Source organism: Gambusia affinis, linkage group LG20 (genome assembly GCF_019740435.1).
Source record: "Gambusia affinis linkage group LG20, SWU_Gaff_1.0, whole genome shotgun sequence".
Classification (NCBI taxonomy): Eukaryota; Metazoa; Chordata; class Actinopteri; order Cyprinodontiformes; family Poeciliidae; genus Gambusia; species Gambusia affinis.
The window spans coordinates 8,612,426-8,629,786 of NC_057887.1; the positions used below are offsets into that span (position 1 = coordinate 8,612,426).

Below are 17,361 nucleotides of genomic sequence, written 5' to 3' on the forward strand. Positions count from 1 at the left end.
ATAAGTAAAATTCTGTGGTTGTAATTTATATTTTCTAAAATAAAAATGTAAAAAGAGGACGTTTAATGCATTATTACAATAAATTTCCTAATATGTAAGGAGAATGTAAGCTTTATGTAAGGAGAATGAGACTAAAGTAGAGATGTTGTTACAAGAGTACTTTGAAGAAAACTTTATAAATAAAACATGTATTTATCTATCTATAAGATTTTGGTCCAGTATTGGAAAAAAAACAATACTGTTTTTTGTTTTCATTCAAACTTTTTATTTCTTAATATTTAATTAGTTCTACAAGTAGTTTTTTGTTGTTGTTGTTTTTTTCAGGTAAAGTATGTTTCTGCTGCAAATTGGCAATTTCGGAAATGTGATTACTGCTGTCCCCCTTCATTTTCCTTTGCAGGGAGACTGTCTGATGTCAGACTAGTAATATACTCAGGAGACCACTTGGGGCCCCCATCGGAGGATATCGTTTCCTCAGGTTGATCCTACAAAGAACAGAGGGAGACACAGACCAATCAAGAAGAAATGCTTGAAAATGATCCGTAAGATATTGCAGCAACTTATTTCACACACACAAATCAGGCAGAAAATTATGACCACATTCCCAATGGTGTAAACAAGAGTTGCAGTTTTGGAGACAAAATTATTAAACTAGGTTGGCACAATGTTATGTCAGGTGGCAGTGTGTCTGTGTGACAGACGCTGTGTGTGCATTCAGTCATTTTTACAACCCTATCGGCAGCCAAAAAATTCAACATGTGCTTTCAACGATATACAAATGCAGGGAGATTGTGTTGATGGCAACAAATTTTTTTAAACTTAGAGAAGCATTTATTATGTCTATAGTACTGATATATTTCATTGATTTCCACGGGTTAAAAATAAGTGTTGATGTACCTGGTCTGGTTTGCGGTATTCTCCATGTTGCTCACAGCCAATGTCAAAGACATACTTTCCAGGTCCTTGAGGCTGCAAAACAAGATTCCATAAATCGGCAAAGACGCCTAATTTAGCTAATGATAGTAGTCAACACTACTCAGAATAAACCATCAGTTAAAGTAATCATATTGTTTTCTCTATTGCAAATTGGACTGTGGTTTTCACACTTGCAAAACCAAACATTTGGTCACCGCTGCACCATTAACAACGTACTCAGTCTACCATGCAAGTATATGAAAGATGAAACTGGCTGACCAGTTTGTGAATCCAAACTTACAGTGTTCTTGATAAAGATGCCCTGGTATCTGTGGTTAGTGTAGATGTATTCCCCAGCTGAATTCATATTGCCATTCTCCCATGTTCCCTTGTACTTTGCACCGGTATCCTTGTAGAGGTAAGTGCCCTGACCATGTCTGGAAATCACAAAACAACACTGACTTCAATCTGGAGAGACTCAAATGGAGAAAGACAGCGATTAAAAAGGTTTATTGACATGCATGAATTAAAGTTCTTTGGCGCTCGGGCCCCGGCTGAAGACATCGAGCTGTGACTTGCAATAAGCTCAGACGAGCATTCTTGATGTTGATTAGGAATGTCATCCCCCCTGGGCCTGTACACTGGTGGTGGAGGTCGGTGAAGGATGGATGCCTGAAGAGCCAGGAGAGTGGAGGTGGAGAAGGGGCGGAGGTTGTTGGAGCGCAGCTGGAAAGCGGAAGATGCCATGGATGGAGGTCCTTATCAGCTGGAGCTTGGTCGGTGATTGGCCAGGACGTGCCGTGGTCCGGCATTGATAGGTCGATGATGATGAGCGAGACGCACCGATAGGATGTTGCAGGTGAGGCTAGAAAGTCTTCCAGTTTGAATTTACACCAAGGCTTCATTTTAGATGTTTCAAGTTCATTGTCACTCGTCCAAACTGATAACTGTGTAGGGTTAAAACGTGGTTGAATAAAATTACCCAAACAGTGGGCCATCCTTTTACAAATGGCATCAGTAGAATGTGCTGGACAAAGAAGTCTGATCCACGATGCAGCTAGCCAGCAGCTGAATCGTTAGGCTAGATATACACTGTGTAACTTTTGGCTGATTTCGAGCTGGGGGTTTTTTCCACGCATGCGACAATTTTTGGGATTGGGCTGGATTTTAGCTCGATTCATGTTAGGCGTACATTCACACAAAAGTCAAGCTTGTAAATTCTGGTCACCTCTCAAGAGAGCACCAGGGTCATAAACCAAACTTACCTGAACCCCTCACACTGTGCATGCGGCAACATTGGAACAGAGATGAAAAGAGTGCTTCTTTTACACTTTCTACAATTTCTACAGAATGGCAACGTTAGCTAAGGAAGAACATTTGCTTTTGTTGGCCATTCCCTCATCTCCCCACTCTTCTGGGTTTTTGTTCTCCTTCTTTGCATATCCATATTCAAGAGTCCAATGTGTCACAGCTATGGTGTTTGCAGTCATGTTGTATGATGTGAGAACATTAGAACAGGAGTAGGATACCATTGAAAATGTTGTGCAGTGTTTGCCCAGTTTTGCAGGACTTATGGAATTCCTTGCAATCTCTAGGTTCCAGATACCAATACAGAGCTTGCGAGGTCTAATGGAGTCTATCCCTCACTGGGGCAGCACAGTTTGGACAGCAAAAGGAGGGCCAATACTTTATTGGTAGGCAATCGTAATGTTATGGCTACTGAGTGCATAAATATACCTCAAATGCTGCAGCCATTCTCCATCGTAAATGTCTCCATTGGGGTAGGTGTAAACACCACGGCCTTCTCTCTGGTCTTCTATCCAAGATCCTATTAGGTAAAAGACAGTCACCAGTCACTGTTTGATGTCACGAAGCCCTTTCTTAGGATAGAAGTGTCCTATGACAAATATGACCTAGTATACAAGTAAGTATAAGATGTGTGGATTTGAGAAAAATTGCAATAATTTTTCACAGATCCACATGACTGTTGCTGTCTTACAGTTATATGATGTATAACCAAAAGACCAATTTAACAGCAATAAATGTTAGGCTACTCCAAAACCGTATTATTACTTTCATTCAAGAAAACAGGATTAGTTTTGAGGTTATCTATACACCTATCGTATACACCTAAGTTGTTTTATAAAACAACTTCTAGTACTTGTTCAATGGTATGTGGAAACTTCAAAAAAAGAGAAGAAAAAACAAGCTGAATTTCAAAATTGACAAAGTTTCATTGTATTCTGATGTTTAAATATAAGTTTCTCCCCATAAATATATAAATACCTGTTACAAACCACAACATTCAAATTTGATATTCTATGGTGCTTTTCAATTATTGTTTATATTTTAAGAACAGAGCAAAGAAAATTCATAATAATCAATCAAACTGGTCCAAAAGATTTTTTCTATTGATTTTCCTTCAAGGAAAATGATCAAAAATCTACATATCAGTACATTTGTAACTTTAAGAAGGGTATAATTTTAATGTTGTCTTTCTGATTTTTTCTCATGATACAACTAGTTATTTTAATTTATATTACACACCACATACCTACTTTGTTCATTCAAGATAAATTTTAAAAGTTTAAGGGGCGGGAGGATTTTTGGGTTTGTTTTTTTTAAACAATTTAATTTATTTTGTTTTGCTCTCCTTTGTAACATTCTTCATCGGCAACCCCTGTTCTAAAAGCAGGCAGGTCTTACCTTCGTATTTGGATCCATCTGGATAGTAGAACGTTCCCTGCCCATGTTTCTTGTTCTGGAAATAATCTCCAACATATCTTGCCCCGTTCCTGAAGCGGTATGTCCCCTGTTGGATAAAACTGTCAAAAAGATTCCAGAAACAACACATGACAATTTAATGTCCCCACCTCCACCCAACAATATTCATATCCAACCCACGCTTCCGTGCCGCTTTCCGTTCTCATAGTATCCTTGGTAGATGTCTCCATTGGGTAGAAGAGCCTTCCCGAGTCCGTGTCTCTCCCCTGTCTCATTTCTCCCCCCTTCATATTCCTGCACCAGTCGGACACGTACGCACACGCACACACACACACACACACGCACACAGCCGAATGTCAGTCTGTACACTCAATGCTAGTTACCCTTTTGTTTTTAACTTACAGCTACAATACCGTACTAACACAGTAAACACACAAATTGCTTTATCTCACCCCGAGTTTATTGTGGTCGTCCTCGAATTCCTCAGAGCTTTCATCCGACATTGTTCTGGATGTCTTCAAAATCAGCTATTTAGTCTAAAAAGAGATACAAAGGCTTGAAACCTAGCTTTAAAGAAAAAAACGGAGGGTTTTTTTTTGTGTTAGCTTGCCGTTGTCATGACAACCAGCAGTCGCAAATAACTAACGACGCAGCGCTGTTTTACTGTCTTCTCCATCTTATTTACCTCTTTTTTTTCTCACGGAGAATATTTGGTAGGAGTAGGAGTTCTGGGTTTAGTACGAAAGAAAGAAAAGGAAAAACATTTCCGAGTATTTTTCTTTAATAAATATGCTCAGTGATCACCTGACCAGGATCCACCCTTGCTCTCACTCGCTTTTCCGCACCCGGTGTTTGAGTTCCACGTTAACAATGAACCTCACAATATTAATATTTTAGTGCGAGCCTATTGACTAATTTCTATCATGAAAATATAGAATTTCCCTTTCTTCACAACCTGCACTTTTGCTCACTCACCAGCAGAGTGCAGCAGAGAGTGTTTTAAAACCATTTTATCTCTATTAATAGCGTATCTTCAGATTCCTGTGAAGAGCTGACTTTAAGTAAACTACTTTTAACATTTTTAATATTCAAGTGACTGCAGTAAAGCTGATAGCCTCATCTTGTTATCAGCTCTGCTTGCTTGAAGCAGAACTAAAGCTTCAGAGTACCTTTTGTTCCTTGTATCAGCAGACGTTTTGCTCATTCATCACAAATAATAATATTAAAAAAAAAACTCCAGATGGTTGACTCTGTGCGTCATATACCAGTGTGTTATTTTATGGTTAAAAATAAATGTGATGTGTCACACAGTGGCACCGAGGAACAACACAAATGAGGAACTTGAAGACACACTTGTTGACTTTTCATGCTAAATGTCTGTTTTTACACAGGCAGGCAATAACTATGAACATAACTCAAGTCAGTTCAAAAATACTTTCTTAATCCAAATGGAAAATCAATGCTGTTGTAACTCATATTATTAGATTCTTCAAAGAGTTATTAGATGCTGGTGGCTGTGGGAAGGATGGATTACCTGCAGCAGTCTGTATTACAGCATAACTGAAGAAGCTTCTGACTGAAGACATCATGAGGAGGATGCTCAGGGTAGTCTGCAATGTTCTTCATTTTATGAAAAATCCTTCCTTGCACAATAGTCACCATAATTCCACAGTAGTCCTGAGAACAGAACCAGCCTTCTTTATCAGGTCAGAGTTTTTAGGGGGGGGAGGGTTTCATACATTTTATTGAATTTTCTCTCACAAACAAACTTAACATTGCTAACATGTACGTATACACACTCACATTCACTCACACACCCACTATTCATGTTTAGTTCCAAAGATGTACAAAACCCTTCAGATTAACACAGAGAAAAATAAAAAGACAATATGTACATAGAAACTGTAGTCAAGGCATCCATTCAAGACACCCATTAATAAGCTCCGCCTTCAGTCCCTATGATGCTTATATATGGCTCCCAGAGGTTCTTAAAGTCCCACTGTTTACCCTTGGCGATGTATGTTAGTTTTTCCAGTAGATTCCAATAGATCTCCTGGCTTGAATAAGTCCACAGTCTATCAATTTAGCCTTCTTCTGCGATTGTTTAAATGCCATTGGGTATATTCCAAATACACAGAGTTTAATCTCTACAGGGACTTTCACCTTAAACAATTCAGGTAGACACCCGATAACATCCTTCCAAAATTTCTGGATTTTAAGACAATGGAGAAGAGTTTCTTTTTCAAATAAGCATCTTGTGCAAGCATCTGGAATATCACTGGACATATAATGAAGCCTAAATGGTGTTATATAGGTTCTCATATGCAATTTACATATCAGGTCAGAGTTAGGGTCCAAATGGTTAATTATGAACTGCCTTGTTGGTGAAAGGTTTAATACAAATACGTTTGATTGACTGATTAATTGATAACTTCCCCTTTTTACCACATATTTAACATTTTACCATATAAGACACTGGTAAGTCCCTTTTTTTTGCTGAAGTAAATATGCAGCAAAATGTGTAATACAGAAAAACAAATATATAGATACACTGAATCACATATTCAAACAAGTCAGAAGTGGGTTTAGATAAAAGGACCATGTCTCACAACAATAAACAAAATAAACCTTTTTTATACAACATACCTGACGAGAACAACAAACAGAAAACAACCGTGTTATAAGCTGCCCGTTCCAAGTCCTACACAAAACAGAAGTACGTAACAAAAATTAACTTAATAGATCTATAAATAAATATGCATTTAGATAGAAAATAAACAGTACACACCTCTCCCGCAGGACAACATGACAAAAGGGGAGGGCCTACAGGACGCAAACATTTTAAAGACAATACCACAGAAGAAGAAATAAAAAAGAGGGGCTTCTGCTCTTAAAGTAACAGTTAAAACAATGACAAATTTTCAGTCAGGTAGGGAACAATACAAATAACCAAAACAAATACATTTTGTGTAATTATAACAAAAGAGACATACAACCAGGTTACATGTGGTGGATTGTAACAATGCTTTCATCTTTGAATGTTGATAAACCTGTGTAATTTTCTTAGGTCAGTGCATTTGTGAGTTGAGTAGCAGAGAGCCCATGAAAAACTTAAATCCTTTCTGTTAACACGAAACAGCTTTTTCTGCTACTCACTCTTGCTTGGTGTCGTTTATTATTGGATTGGTTCATTGAAGTTCGATGAAACAAGACACTTGGTACTTTAGCAATTCCTCCTTTCCTGAAGGACATAATATCAAATTTAGTCACTATTTTATAACCTACGCTTCTCTTGACATATTTTTTTTATTAACTTGTCTGCTGGATTTTATTTAGTGTATTTTATTGAGAAAAAAAAAAAGAAAATACTGATCTTTTTTCGAAATCGCTTTCAGACCATTTGCTGATGTGTGGCTGGGGCGTAGCCTCTCCACCTGAAAGAGGTGGATAGGCATGTTTTATTTTGAAAGCGAACCACGCTAACTTCCGGTCTGTTGCCTTCAGGCTACCGGCAGCCTCACAGCGGCGCGCGCGAGTCTTAACGGAGCTGGCAGACGGGCAGCTGGAGCAACAGAGCGGCAACCGAGGGGCGTTCTGACAGGAGCAGCTGGAGGAGAAAAACCTGCTCACCTTCTTCCCACCAGCCTCACCCACATGTCGAGGACATCACTGGATAGCGTAGCCACTCCGCACGTCTTTTTGAACATTTAAGTTTGTGTTCTTCGGAGCGAACCTGGAGGGGCGGGGGAGAGAGTTCATCACTGGCCACGGCACCGCTGTCTAAGTGGGAAGTTTTGCTCCGGAGATGTCTGGCTCGTTCTGCAAAACTTTGTACCCGTTCAGCGGGGAGCAGCACCAGCAGGGACTGAGTTTCGAGGCCGGAGAGATTATTAAGGTGACCCAGGCTCTACCCGGAGGATGGTGGGAAGGGGAGAAGGATGGAGCCAGGGGATGGTTCCCCTCTAGTTATGTGCAGGTTCTGGAGGTAAGCACTTTATTTTTGAAATTTGATTCATTTGTGCTACTGGTATTAATGAAAACTAGCTCAACAAAAACTTGTCTCATAGACTGAAGCGCTGGTAAATTGTTTTCCCGTGGTGTATTTTTTTTCCCCCTCTCTCTTTTTCTTATCAAATTAACTCCAACCTTCCCAACAATCTGCAGGCAGGGCCACTTCCTCATTCCAAACACATTCCAGGGATGTGCTCAGGTCTTTTCTCTCTCTGAATGCCCCCCAATAACCCCTGCTGTCCCCACCCCTCACACCCGGTCTGATCCCCAAGGAAGTTTTGTGGGGATCTGCTGCAACAGAGGGATGGAGGGAGAGGGGGCTACTTCCAATGCTGGAGTTGTAAAATCAAAAACCAAAAGGCCACAGCAATATTTAGAAAGTTTTATTTATTATTTTTAACATAGGATGGAAGGAATATCAAAAACCTGGCTATAAGGGAGGAAAAAAATAACACATGCATAAATAAGTGACGTGGAAGAATAAAGGGAATAAATGTTATTCCATCACAGTCCATTTAAATGATTTGTTCAGTTCCTTGAAGACAGTTTGAAGACCTGGATTTTTTCCCCCTGTATTTTGATCCCATATTTTTTAGAGAATCTTTGAACTTTACCGTCAAAGATGTAGTATGGGAGATTCTAACATTGGATTTCAGTACTTTCCAAGTGTGGAAATGGTATTCAATATCTCACTGTTTACATTTTTGTTTCCTCATTTTATTTGTTGTTTCTGTTCTTTTACTATCACTATCATGACGCTATTAGCAGTATAATACAGTATAAACTACCTCAACAAAGCAGAATTATCAATTCTTGCAATAGCTTCCATTAAAATTTGTTGTGACAGGCCACGAAAAATTACTACATAAAATAAATCATTTAATCAATATTCTTATGTTTTTACTTATTAAAAATGTCCAGGTCCTCTGTTTAATCTGCATTAAAACCACAAATTTAGCAGTGGAACCACAGGCCCCTCCTGACCCCCTTCAAGGTCACCACTGCTCACCACCCTGTGTCTGCCTTGGGCTTGTTTTTGATTTATTTATTTATTTTTTGGGGACGATAACAGTGGAGGAGCCAGTGGCACCAACCTTCACTGTGTCAGTTTGTTCTAACTTTATCACAATCTCCGCCCTGACTGGGAAGCGCTCCGCACAGAACCGCGTTCTCCTGGGCTCCGAGCTCCCATACTCAGACAAAACGATGCTTATCTTATCACCAGCGGAACGAAGCCGAACGGGACGGGGGCGGGGTCTTCGCTAAGGTGCTAAGCTGCTCGGCATTCCCCGGCCTGCGCAGGATCAACTCGAACTCATCTGGACCGGTCCTGCTCAGCTGGCGCTTTGAAGTTTGGAGCTAGTTCTCTGTTCTCTCTCTGATCATTTCTGAATTTGACAGATTATTTGTGCACTTGCATGGGGGGTAAAAAAAAAAAAAGAAAAAAAAGCTGCACAGAACATATCGAAGTGGTTCCTTCTGTGCCCCAGGTGTTACAGGAACTGGACTCCTTACTCGACGCGGTGACAATAAACGCGTCCTTCGTTGTTGTTTCACATGTGCGTCTGACTGGGAGCATTTTGAATGCCTTTCTTGGTAACTTTTCTTTCCTGGCGTCGCGTGTCTCTTTGTGGTCAGGCTGGAGCTCTGAATGTCCAAGTTGGAGTAAAATAAAAAAAATAAAAATAAATAAAAAGCAAATATTTGTTGGTCTAAGCCAGTTGACCCAGACCCTTCTGAAGTCTCCCCCGTAGTTTACAAAAGCTGCAAATGGAAGACGTCTGGGGCTCGTATAATGACAATAACGAGCAAGCAGAGTTGCAGAGGGAAGCTGGATCCATCTTCACCAAATTTAGTGCTAAACTATGATCAATTCCTAATGGTAAAGATGCACTGATTAGACTTTTCTTATGATGCCAAATTATAATTTTTTTTTCTTCGAAGCCTGACCTTCCCTTTCCAATTTTAATAAATTTTAATAAGCAGTAATTAAACAAAGAAAAAAAAACTGCCCTGCAATTATGAAGCAATAATAAGATTATCCGCCTTTATCCATTCAAGCATACATCCCTAACCTTTATTCATTCATGCGTACAGATGAGGGAGTATTAGGGCAAATGTAGATAAAACTCAAAAAAATAAAAGTATCAACCAAAACGATTATTTACCATAAAAAAAAAAACTTGGTTATTCTCTGTCAAAAAGTCACAAATTTCCAAGAAAAACTCATCTGGACCGGTTCTGCCTTCAAAACATGGAAAAGCCGTTTTCCATGTTTTGAAGGCTTAGCCATGATATTTTTTGGCATTATAAAGTAAAAAAAAAAAATTACATGGAAAAAACTCAGAAGTTAACAAATATTATAAAGTCAGACATTTGCTACAAAACATACAAGTTGTGCTCATCTCCTGAAATTACTGCTCATACTTCTGGGGGTTTTTTTTATCACTAATGTTTTACATTATGTAAGAGAATATCCAAAACCAAGTTTTGACATTTCATTCCTTTCATCGTGGAAAATGAACCTTATTTTTCTTGCAAATGTACATCTTTTCCCCCCACTAACTGTGAAATTAATCTAGAAATACAGAAAATGCGTTTTTGTCGTTTTATGGCAGAAATACTCTTCCACGGCCACATTATAATTTTTTTTTTCTTTTATCTACAGTTAGTCTAACACGCTGTTGCATGTATCTCAGTCTGTGGTGGACTTATCACACACTTTCTTCACATTCTTTTTTTATTTGAGTCAAGTAAAAAGTCCAGTCATGCAGCCAAGCCAGGCTGGACATTTGCAGGGCTGTCGCTGCAAACCTAACCTCACATCTACCTCAGCGGACTCCTGCTCTACTTTCTGTTTGAAGTGAACAGGACAGAGTATTTAACCACGAAGCGGAGAAAAACGATTGATTTCAGCTGCTTTTTTTTACCTTTTTTTTTTTTTTTACCGGGGCAGCGCTGAATGAGAGCCACTTTGGTGGATTAAAATGAGATAAATTCAATCTTAGTTGAGAAGTTTCGCGGTCTGGGGTGCGTCTAAAAGTTACGTGTTGTGGAAACTGCAGGATGGCACGGAGAAATGACTAACGGTGGAACCAAAAGCCACTTCTGCTTTTCCCCACTGCGGGGGTTTTTCGTTTCTCATCCCTACTGCTGCTTCAGGTTTCTGTGGTACTTTCACAATTACAGTTGACCACTGGCTTGACGTGCGTCACTCACACAGATGAAGGCCGGCATTGTTGGGGCACCCAGTGGAGGGGAGATTAGGGTGTGTGATGTGTCAGTTGTCACCTTCCTTGTTGTGGTTTCCTACAACCAACTTCATTGTTCCAAGCAAAACAAACCATTGTCCATTTAATTGCCAGTGTAATGAAGTCCTTGTGTAATATTACAATATTGTTTAATATTGGGTTCAAGCTCAGGTTAGTTGATATTAATACACTTGTATTAAACATTGCGTGCATATTCATGTCTCCTGGAGCTGGTCTTGCTCTGCAATGCACTTTGCCACAAGTCGCGTGGCTAATAAAGCGAAGGATCCTAAATTTGCATACATTAAATGTGAGAAAACACAGAAGTTACAAAACCAGTCGCTATGCTGAGTCCAGATTAAAGTTCTAGGTTCTGGCTCCACCTTTTTTGGGTTCCACTGCTTAAATAAAGGACCGATAGGGATCAGACAAGCTCATGTTAGCTACCGGATAGGCTATCAGATGTTTTGCAGTTAGATATTTATTTTGTCATCAGAAATGCTCATTCTTAATTTATGTAAATCATTGTTCTAAAACATTATTAGAACAAATATGTTCTAATAATGTTTCTAGGCTGAGTTCAGTAATATTTTTGTGCCAAGATTCTCTTTTGTGACTAAAAGCTCAAAGGAGATTTAAGCTAGGCCTGTATGTTTGCTTAGTAATAAAGGGTTTCAATCCATTATTACTGGTGGTGTAGTACTAACTAGTAGCCTACTTTCATCATATATATATTGTCGATTTTTTTTTTTTTACCCTCCTCTTGACTTATACCTTTGTAAACTGAAATCATTTCGATCTTTGTAGCCTATTTGCTAACTGTTGCTTTAGCTGAAGGATACAAATAATGTATCTAAAATGCGAAGTGTTGAAACTGAATATTGATGTTGGGAAGTTTGTCGGATTAAAGGTGGAAAAAGTTCAGAAACAAATGATGTTGATCACATTATCTGGCAAACATGCTGCACAAAATATCTTTCCAGTATATTTTTTTAATGTAATTAGCAAAGAGATTAACTAATGTGGACAGAATCTTTAAAATGTCATTTCTGAGTATTGATAAAAAGTTCATGGATCTTGTTTGCTTTTTTGATATAAGAGGCCTGAAATGAAACCCCTTGTGACCAGCAGGGTCAGAAAGAGGCCAGCAGGATATTGTGTTTCTAAGGAGACGGTGACGCCGAGCATCCAGAGCCATATGACAGTGATTCATTCCAGAGCTTTGCTTATTACGGCCCACAGCTCATCTAATGAGGAAGAAGGGGAAAAAAAAAAACCCCAAATGAGTTGAAACAGTAATGATGACTTATGTTTTTACGCCTAATAACTTCCTGAAGGTTTCGTCCAAAACAGAGAGAGAGAGAGAGCTTTTATCAGCAAACACACACTTTATTTAATCATTCAGTCAACCTGCTTGGCTGCAGGTCATTTTCCAGCCTCCCTGTGGTGATTAGTCCTGCCAGGACTATTTCAAGCCTCTCTCTAACTGTGTTGTTGTTTGTGCGTCGGCCTCGGGACTAATGTCCTATAACTGTGGTGTCTTCATGTTAATCTGCTTCGGTGATCCTTAAATCACTACCAGTGTCTGATGTGTTTTCACTAGACCATATTTAACCTGTCTTATAACACAACGCAGTATGTTAAGTCTTTATAGACAGAAGTTTATTAGGAATTACTTTTTTTTTTTGGCACTCTGACAAATCCATTCCATTCACAGCAGTGAAGTTGAACTTAACTGAAGCACTGTAAGAATATTTTCCCAGGTCAGTGAATAAATGCACATTGATTGCTTTAGTGCAGTTTAGTTAGACTAAACCAAATAGGCCTGATATATAGCTGAATATCTTGCAGTTGGATGGCTTTGTGGAGAGTTATTCGTTCTCCATGCTGCGTTCTTGATGTGTGAGGTTAAAGAAGAGTCAGTGAGTTGAATTCATGGATTCCATTTATTTTCATGCCAAAATACAGCTGGTCCAATATGACCTGCCATCTTCTGGAGGTAACACACAACATGGCACCCCAGAAGAGTTTGTGATCTCCTTTGTTACCCTCTATCTAAGCTACGGCCTAAAAGAGGGCGTTCCCTACTGTGTCATTTCCTCTAACCCAAACTCTCATTTGCATTTCCTAACATGTCATTTCTTTTAGGTTTAGCTCAGCTGCTAGCTAAAAGAGATGTAAGTAAAACACAGGATTGGTTATTCTCAACAGCTTCCAGCTATAAAACCCTAGGAAATATGCTCGTCATGTCTTGTTGACCTTTTGGAGTCATATACTTTGAGACATTTCATGCCTACAAATGTGAGTTTGTACACTCCAAATTGAAGTTTTGCATCCAACTCCGTTGACCATTCAACTGTAAATCGGTTGTCACAGTGTTGTGTGTCTTGTTAAATGGATCTAAACATAAAGAAATTAGTCCTTGGGATGTCTTTGAAGTATGTTTGTTGCTTCTGATGCCCTGACTTGTGCTTGCACACAGGGATCAGTGGTGTGGATTTCACAGTGCTCTGCTGCGTCCAGACAAAGTTACTTAGTCATTTTGTTTTGTTTTGTAGATCTGTTATTTTGGAAGTCAGCTGCCCCAAACACGGATAAAAAGTAAACTGAAAAATGTAGTTTTCAGATAGATACAATATTATTGAATTATACTCGAGACAACAAAAAATAATAAATATGTAGATACCCAAAGATTTCCAACAAATACACTATTGAAAGTATATTTCCAGCTACTGCCCTGGTGTTTAGGCGGACAAATTTAAGATGAAGTAAAGTGTTGGTGATGGCATGAAAAGTCAAAAGTATGCAAGGTAATTCAAAGACTTGATCTGCATACAAACTGCCCGGGTGGCGACACAGTACGCTCAACCAGATGTGGCCGTTGTCCCACCATAGTAAGTGCTAATAGCTGAAGCAGGTCCAGCCAGTGCCAGCAGTATGCTAAAACAGCTAAGACGTTTGTGACGGCCTGGATGCTATAAAGGCATTTAAGGGCTAACCCTGTAAGACAATTGACCCATTCATCCATTGTTTTACCCATCTGGAATGCTACTTGCTACCAAAACTCATTGATATGATCCTGTAATTCCAGTGAAGTATTGTATTTCAAATTCCACACAGTTTTGTTTATTGTCAAAGCACAGAAAGTAATTTTCTTCTCCATCAACTGGTTGACATGTAATATAATTTTATTTTATTTTATTTTTTTACTGATGTTTTAAGTCAGCATAATATAAGTTATGTTTCTCATGCCTGGATAAATCTATCCAAGTTAAAGATTGGATTTTTCCAAGTTTATAAGTGTAGAGTTATACTCTACACTTACCAAGCATTGCAGCGCATATCTACAGCAGATTCTGGCTTGAAAGTGTCTTTTTAAAAAGGGGAATGACAAGACGCCATGCAGAGGTCTGTGTTTGGGGCCATCTGCTAAACGACTGTCATTGAATGCCTTGTTGACACACACCGGGTCGCTGGCTTTATCAACTGTATTACATTCTTTCAGAGCTCTGGGGGCACAACATGGCATTTCCATAAGAAACCAGGGCTCCCTAGGAATTGTTGCCGTATCAACATGAGCAGTTAACATGTAATGGAAGCCATCTGGAGGGGGATCCTTCCTCCCCCGCTTCACCACAGCAATGCCTTCGTTTGGCTGAGAGTCTTAGTGGTTGTTTCTTTACAGTTGGAGTTTCGATCATTTCTGAATTCAAAGTCAGTTTGTTGGTGTTTTAACCAGGCACGGCTTGCAATGAGATTTCCTTCATGTTCACAGTAGTAACACAAACACTTGAAGCAAAATGTGTAGCACCTTGATTCTCCATCACAGCCAAAGTTGTCTTGTGTGTATTAAAGCATTTGACTTTTGTTTCAATGACGTAGGAAGGCATGATCCCACAGCAAAATAGTCCCCTCTCACAGCTTTACTAACAATTGACACTGTAGCACTCATGTTTTAATCACCAGACAGTCCAAAATGCCACAGTATCTTCAGACTTCTTAAATAGCATCTCTAAAAAGCCACTAAGGATACAGAATCAACACCACCGTGACCAAAATATTGCAGTAATGACCTGCTATAACACTGCATATTCTCACTTCGGCATGCTGGATGCTTAAAACTCACAGTAATACTAACAGCACCGCCTGATTAATTCAGACTAATTCCTTTTTAATTTTTTACCACCACAGAGCATTGAAATTTCTTTCATGCAGTATTCTCTACCAGACAGCAATGCCATGAAAAAGTAACATACCCTGTCATGACTCAGCAGAACACTGTGAATTCCACACCAATGACTTCTGTATACATGCACTATTCGGAATAGAATCCCACTTCATTTCTTCACCTTTAAACCCAAATAACAAAGTTGCAGAGTACAATATTATAATGTATCACGGAATATTTTAGCAGGGTTGAAAGCATAACTTTTTTTTGTTTTTAAAGCTTTTGCATATCTTGTTTTCTCTAATCTAGATCCCATCCTAGATTTTTGTTTGTCTCTAAATCTCTAAATTGAACTGGCCTCTTTTATTTCAGCATCACTGCTTCTGTTCTCTGGATTCCTTTCTCATTATGTTACCTGTAGCCAAGGGAACTACAAGAAGCACTTTGCAACAAGTGGTAAATTTGCGAGCCCTTTCGTCTCTCCAGTGGCTCTCCCGCTGCAGAGTCAGCTGTTATGAAGCAGCGGGCGGCGGCAGGCTTGTAGCGGGGGTTTGGATTTGCTCTGGGTTTCATCCCTGCAGAGGAACGCCTGAGGTCACATCACTGCCGCGCAGCCTCCAGCACACAGCCGGGTGTTTCCCCTCCGTACTGGAAAACCAACACCACCACGGCTACCATCCCACTGTGCTGATGTCATCCAGAAACACAGTTTCGCAGAACATATTCAGAGTGGAGGTGTGAAATATCAGCTTTAGTGGTTGTGAAGTGCTGACTGCGAGGCCCAGATAAACCACAATCTGGTGTTTGTTTTCACGAGGCAAAATAGATTTGTGGATTTTTGCACATCTATTCCATCTATTTGTGGAACTGCCAGGTAGTGCAGAAATAAAGCTTTGTTGCATAGCAACGGTCCAAACAGATAGCTTGTCCAACACGACCGCTGGTTGTCCCTGCAGTTTAGAAAGAAACTATTAAGATAACGAGGCAGAATTTGAGAGCTAATTTAAGCCTTCATCACCGCAGCTTGACTGTACACCAGAATACATTCAGAGTAATTACTGTTATTTTTAACTCTGGCTTCTTCCAGGTTTTAGTCACCATAACTGAAAGAGATCAGCCAAAATCCTCTGAATTACTCCTCTGTTGATTCTTGCAGTCTGCAGGGATTCATGAGAAAGGTCCAGATGAAAATACTGTGGTTCCTTTTTTAAATGCTTCTCTAATGCTTGTGTGCTAAGTTTAGTTCTTTAAATAGCACTGTTTTTGTTTCTATGAGCATCCATTAAGTGACTTGAACTATGTGTAAATCACAAAAGCCAAACCAGATGATTAGTTGTTTTTTTGTTGTTTTTTTTTTGCTGAAGGAAAGAATAGCAGGAATAAAATCTGTCAACAGCAACAGTCAAAAGTATGAAAGTTAAGCTTTAAGTTACACAGACAAAAAGTATGATTAATTTTCAAGAAACAAGAAAAAAAGTTTCTGATATCGATTTGTGAATTGAAGCACAATCTGGAAAATATGGGGAATTTAAAGGGAGTTTCCAGTTGTAGGGAAGAATGAAAAACAATGCAGACAAATATGGATGTGTATCTTGAGTCTTCATTCCCTGTCCTGTTGTCCGTCCATCAGTTTAATCATCCATCCCTCTCGACGTCACTGTAATGAATTAATATATTTTAATCTGTGCATTATTACATTGCTCAGAATTTTGCAGAGGAAATTTAGGATTGGAAATAGGTTGTACAGAAAATATACAACACATTTCCCCAATATCCCTTTCCTCTGCAACACTCCCTCATTGCTCCTGACAATTCAAGAGAGTTTCTTGATCATAAGGGAAATGAAGGATCTCCACTGTGCTTTGTTTTCTGCATCAGTGTCTTCCCCTAATGGGATTTGCCTCGAAAACCTCCCTAAGGTTTTCAAGGCACCTCTGCTGACTCCTAAAGGAACTGGTTTTACTCTCTGTCTCTAAGGCTGAGCCTGGCTTAGAACCCTCTGTACTTTACCGATGTATATTCTGGGTCCCGCCCTTTTGACACGTCTTTCACACTCCACTATTCTTTCACAAGAATAGTGGCGTGTTGAGATGCTCTGGTGAATTGAGAGCTTTGGCGTTCATCTCAGGTATTTCTTCATCAAGACAGTTGAAAGCAGCACCGAGATGATGCCCCAGTTCATCCATCTCATGCTCTGTCCTAATCTCACAAGTAAACAAAACTCCAAGAGACAGTAGGTCACCATTTATAAAATGCCAGTTTGTAAAGTCCTTGTCTTGTTCAGAAAGGTTG

The 17,361-nt window shown here is 39.4% G+C and overlaps 2 protein-coding genes across 5 annotated transcripts in view; one reads left to right on the top strand and one right to left on the bottom strand.

The window, feature by feature from the left end:
• Window positions 1-239: 239 nt before the first annotated feature.
• rsph1 (radial spoke head component 1) lies at window positions 240-4,343 on the bottom strand. 2 transcript variants are annotated; one of them, XM_044102500.1, is made up of 8 exons: window positions 4,325-4,343; window positions 4,092-4,175; window positions 3,820-3,933; window positions 3,622-3,727; window positions 2,653-2,743; window positions 1,217-1,352; window positions 898-969; window positions 264-485 (listed from the first exon to the last, which is right to left on the bottom strand). In XM_044102500.1, exons 2-8 carry the CDS (start codon window positions 4,140-4,142, stop codon window positions 369-371), a joined length of 687 nt encoding a protein of 228 aa, XP_043958435.1. In that variant the 5' UTR covers window positions 4,143-4,175; window positions 4,325-4,343; the 3' UTR covers window positions 264-368. The 2 variants fall into 2 exon arrangements, with proteins under 2 accessions (XP_043958434.1, XP_043958435.1); XM_044102499.1 differs by lacking the exon at window positions 4,325-4,343 and having other exon boundaries at window positions 240-485; window positions 4,092-4,242.
• Window positions 434-17,361, top strand: part of gas7b (growth arrest-specific 7b) — a 66,706-nt gene continuing 49,778 nt past the window's right edge. The window contains exons 1-3 of one of the 3 annotated variants that reach the window (XM_044102486.1): window positions 458-542; window positions 1,530-1,774; window positions 7,144-7,624. In XM_044102486.1, the coding sequence (XP_043958421.1) occupies window positions 7,445-7,624 (180 nt within the window). In that variant the 5' untranslated portion in view covers window positions 458-542; window positions 1,530-1,774; window positions 7,144-7,444. Of the gene's footprint in view, window positions 543-1,529; window positions 1,775-7,143; window positions 7,625-17,361 lie in introns of all 3 variants that reach the window. The other 2 variants (XM_044102485.1, XM_044102491.1) reach the window with 2 other exon arrangements.

Coding starts and splice junctions, on each gene's coding strand:
- rsph1 (XM_044102499.1), bottom strand. CDS start 4,142: ATGTCGGATGAAAGCTCTGAGGAATTCGAGGACGACCACAATAAACTC. Junction 3,728..3,819: donor ACGGAAAGCGGCACGGAAGC/GTGGGTTGGATA, acceptor TTTATCCAACAG/GGGACATACCGCTTCAGGAA. Junction 2,744..3,621: donor AGATGGATCCAAATACGAAG/GTAAGACCTGCC, acceptor TTTACCTAATAG/GATCTTGGATAGAAGACCAG.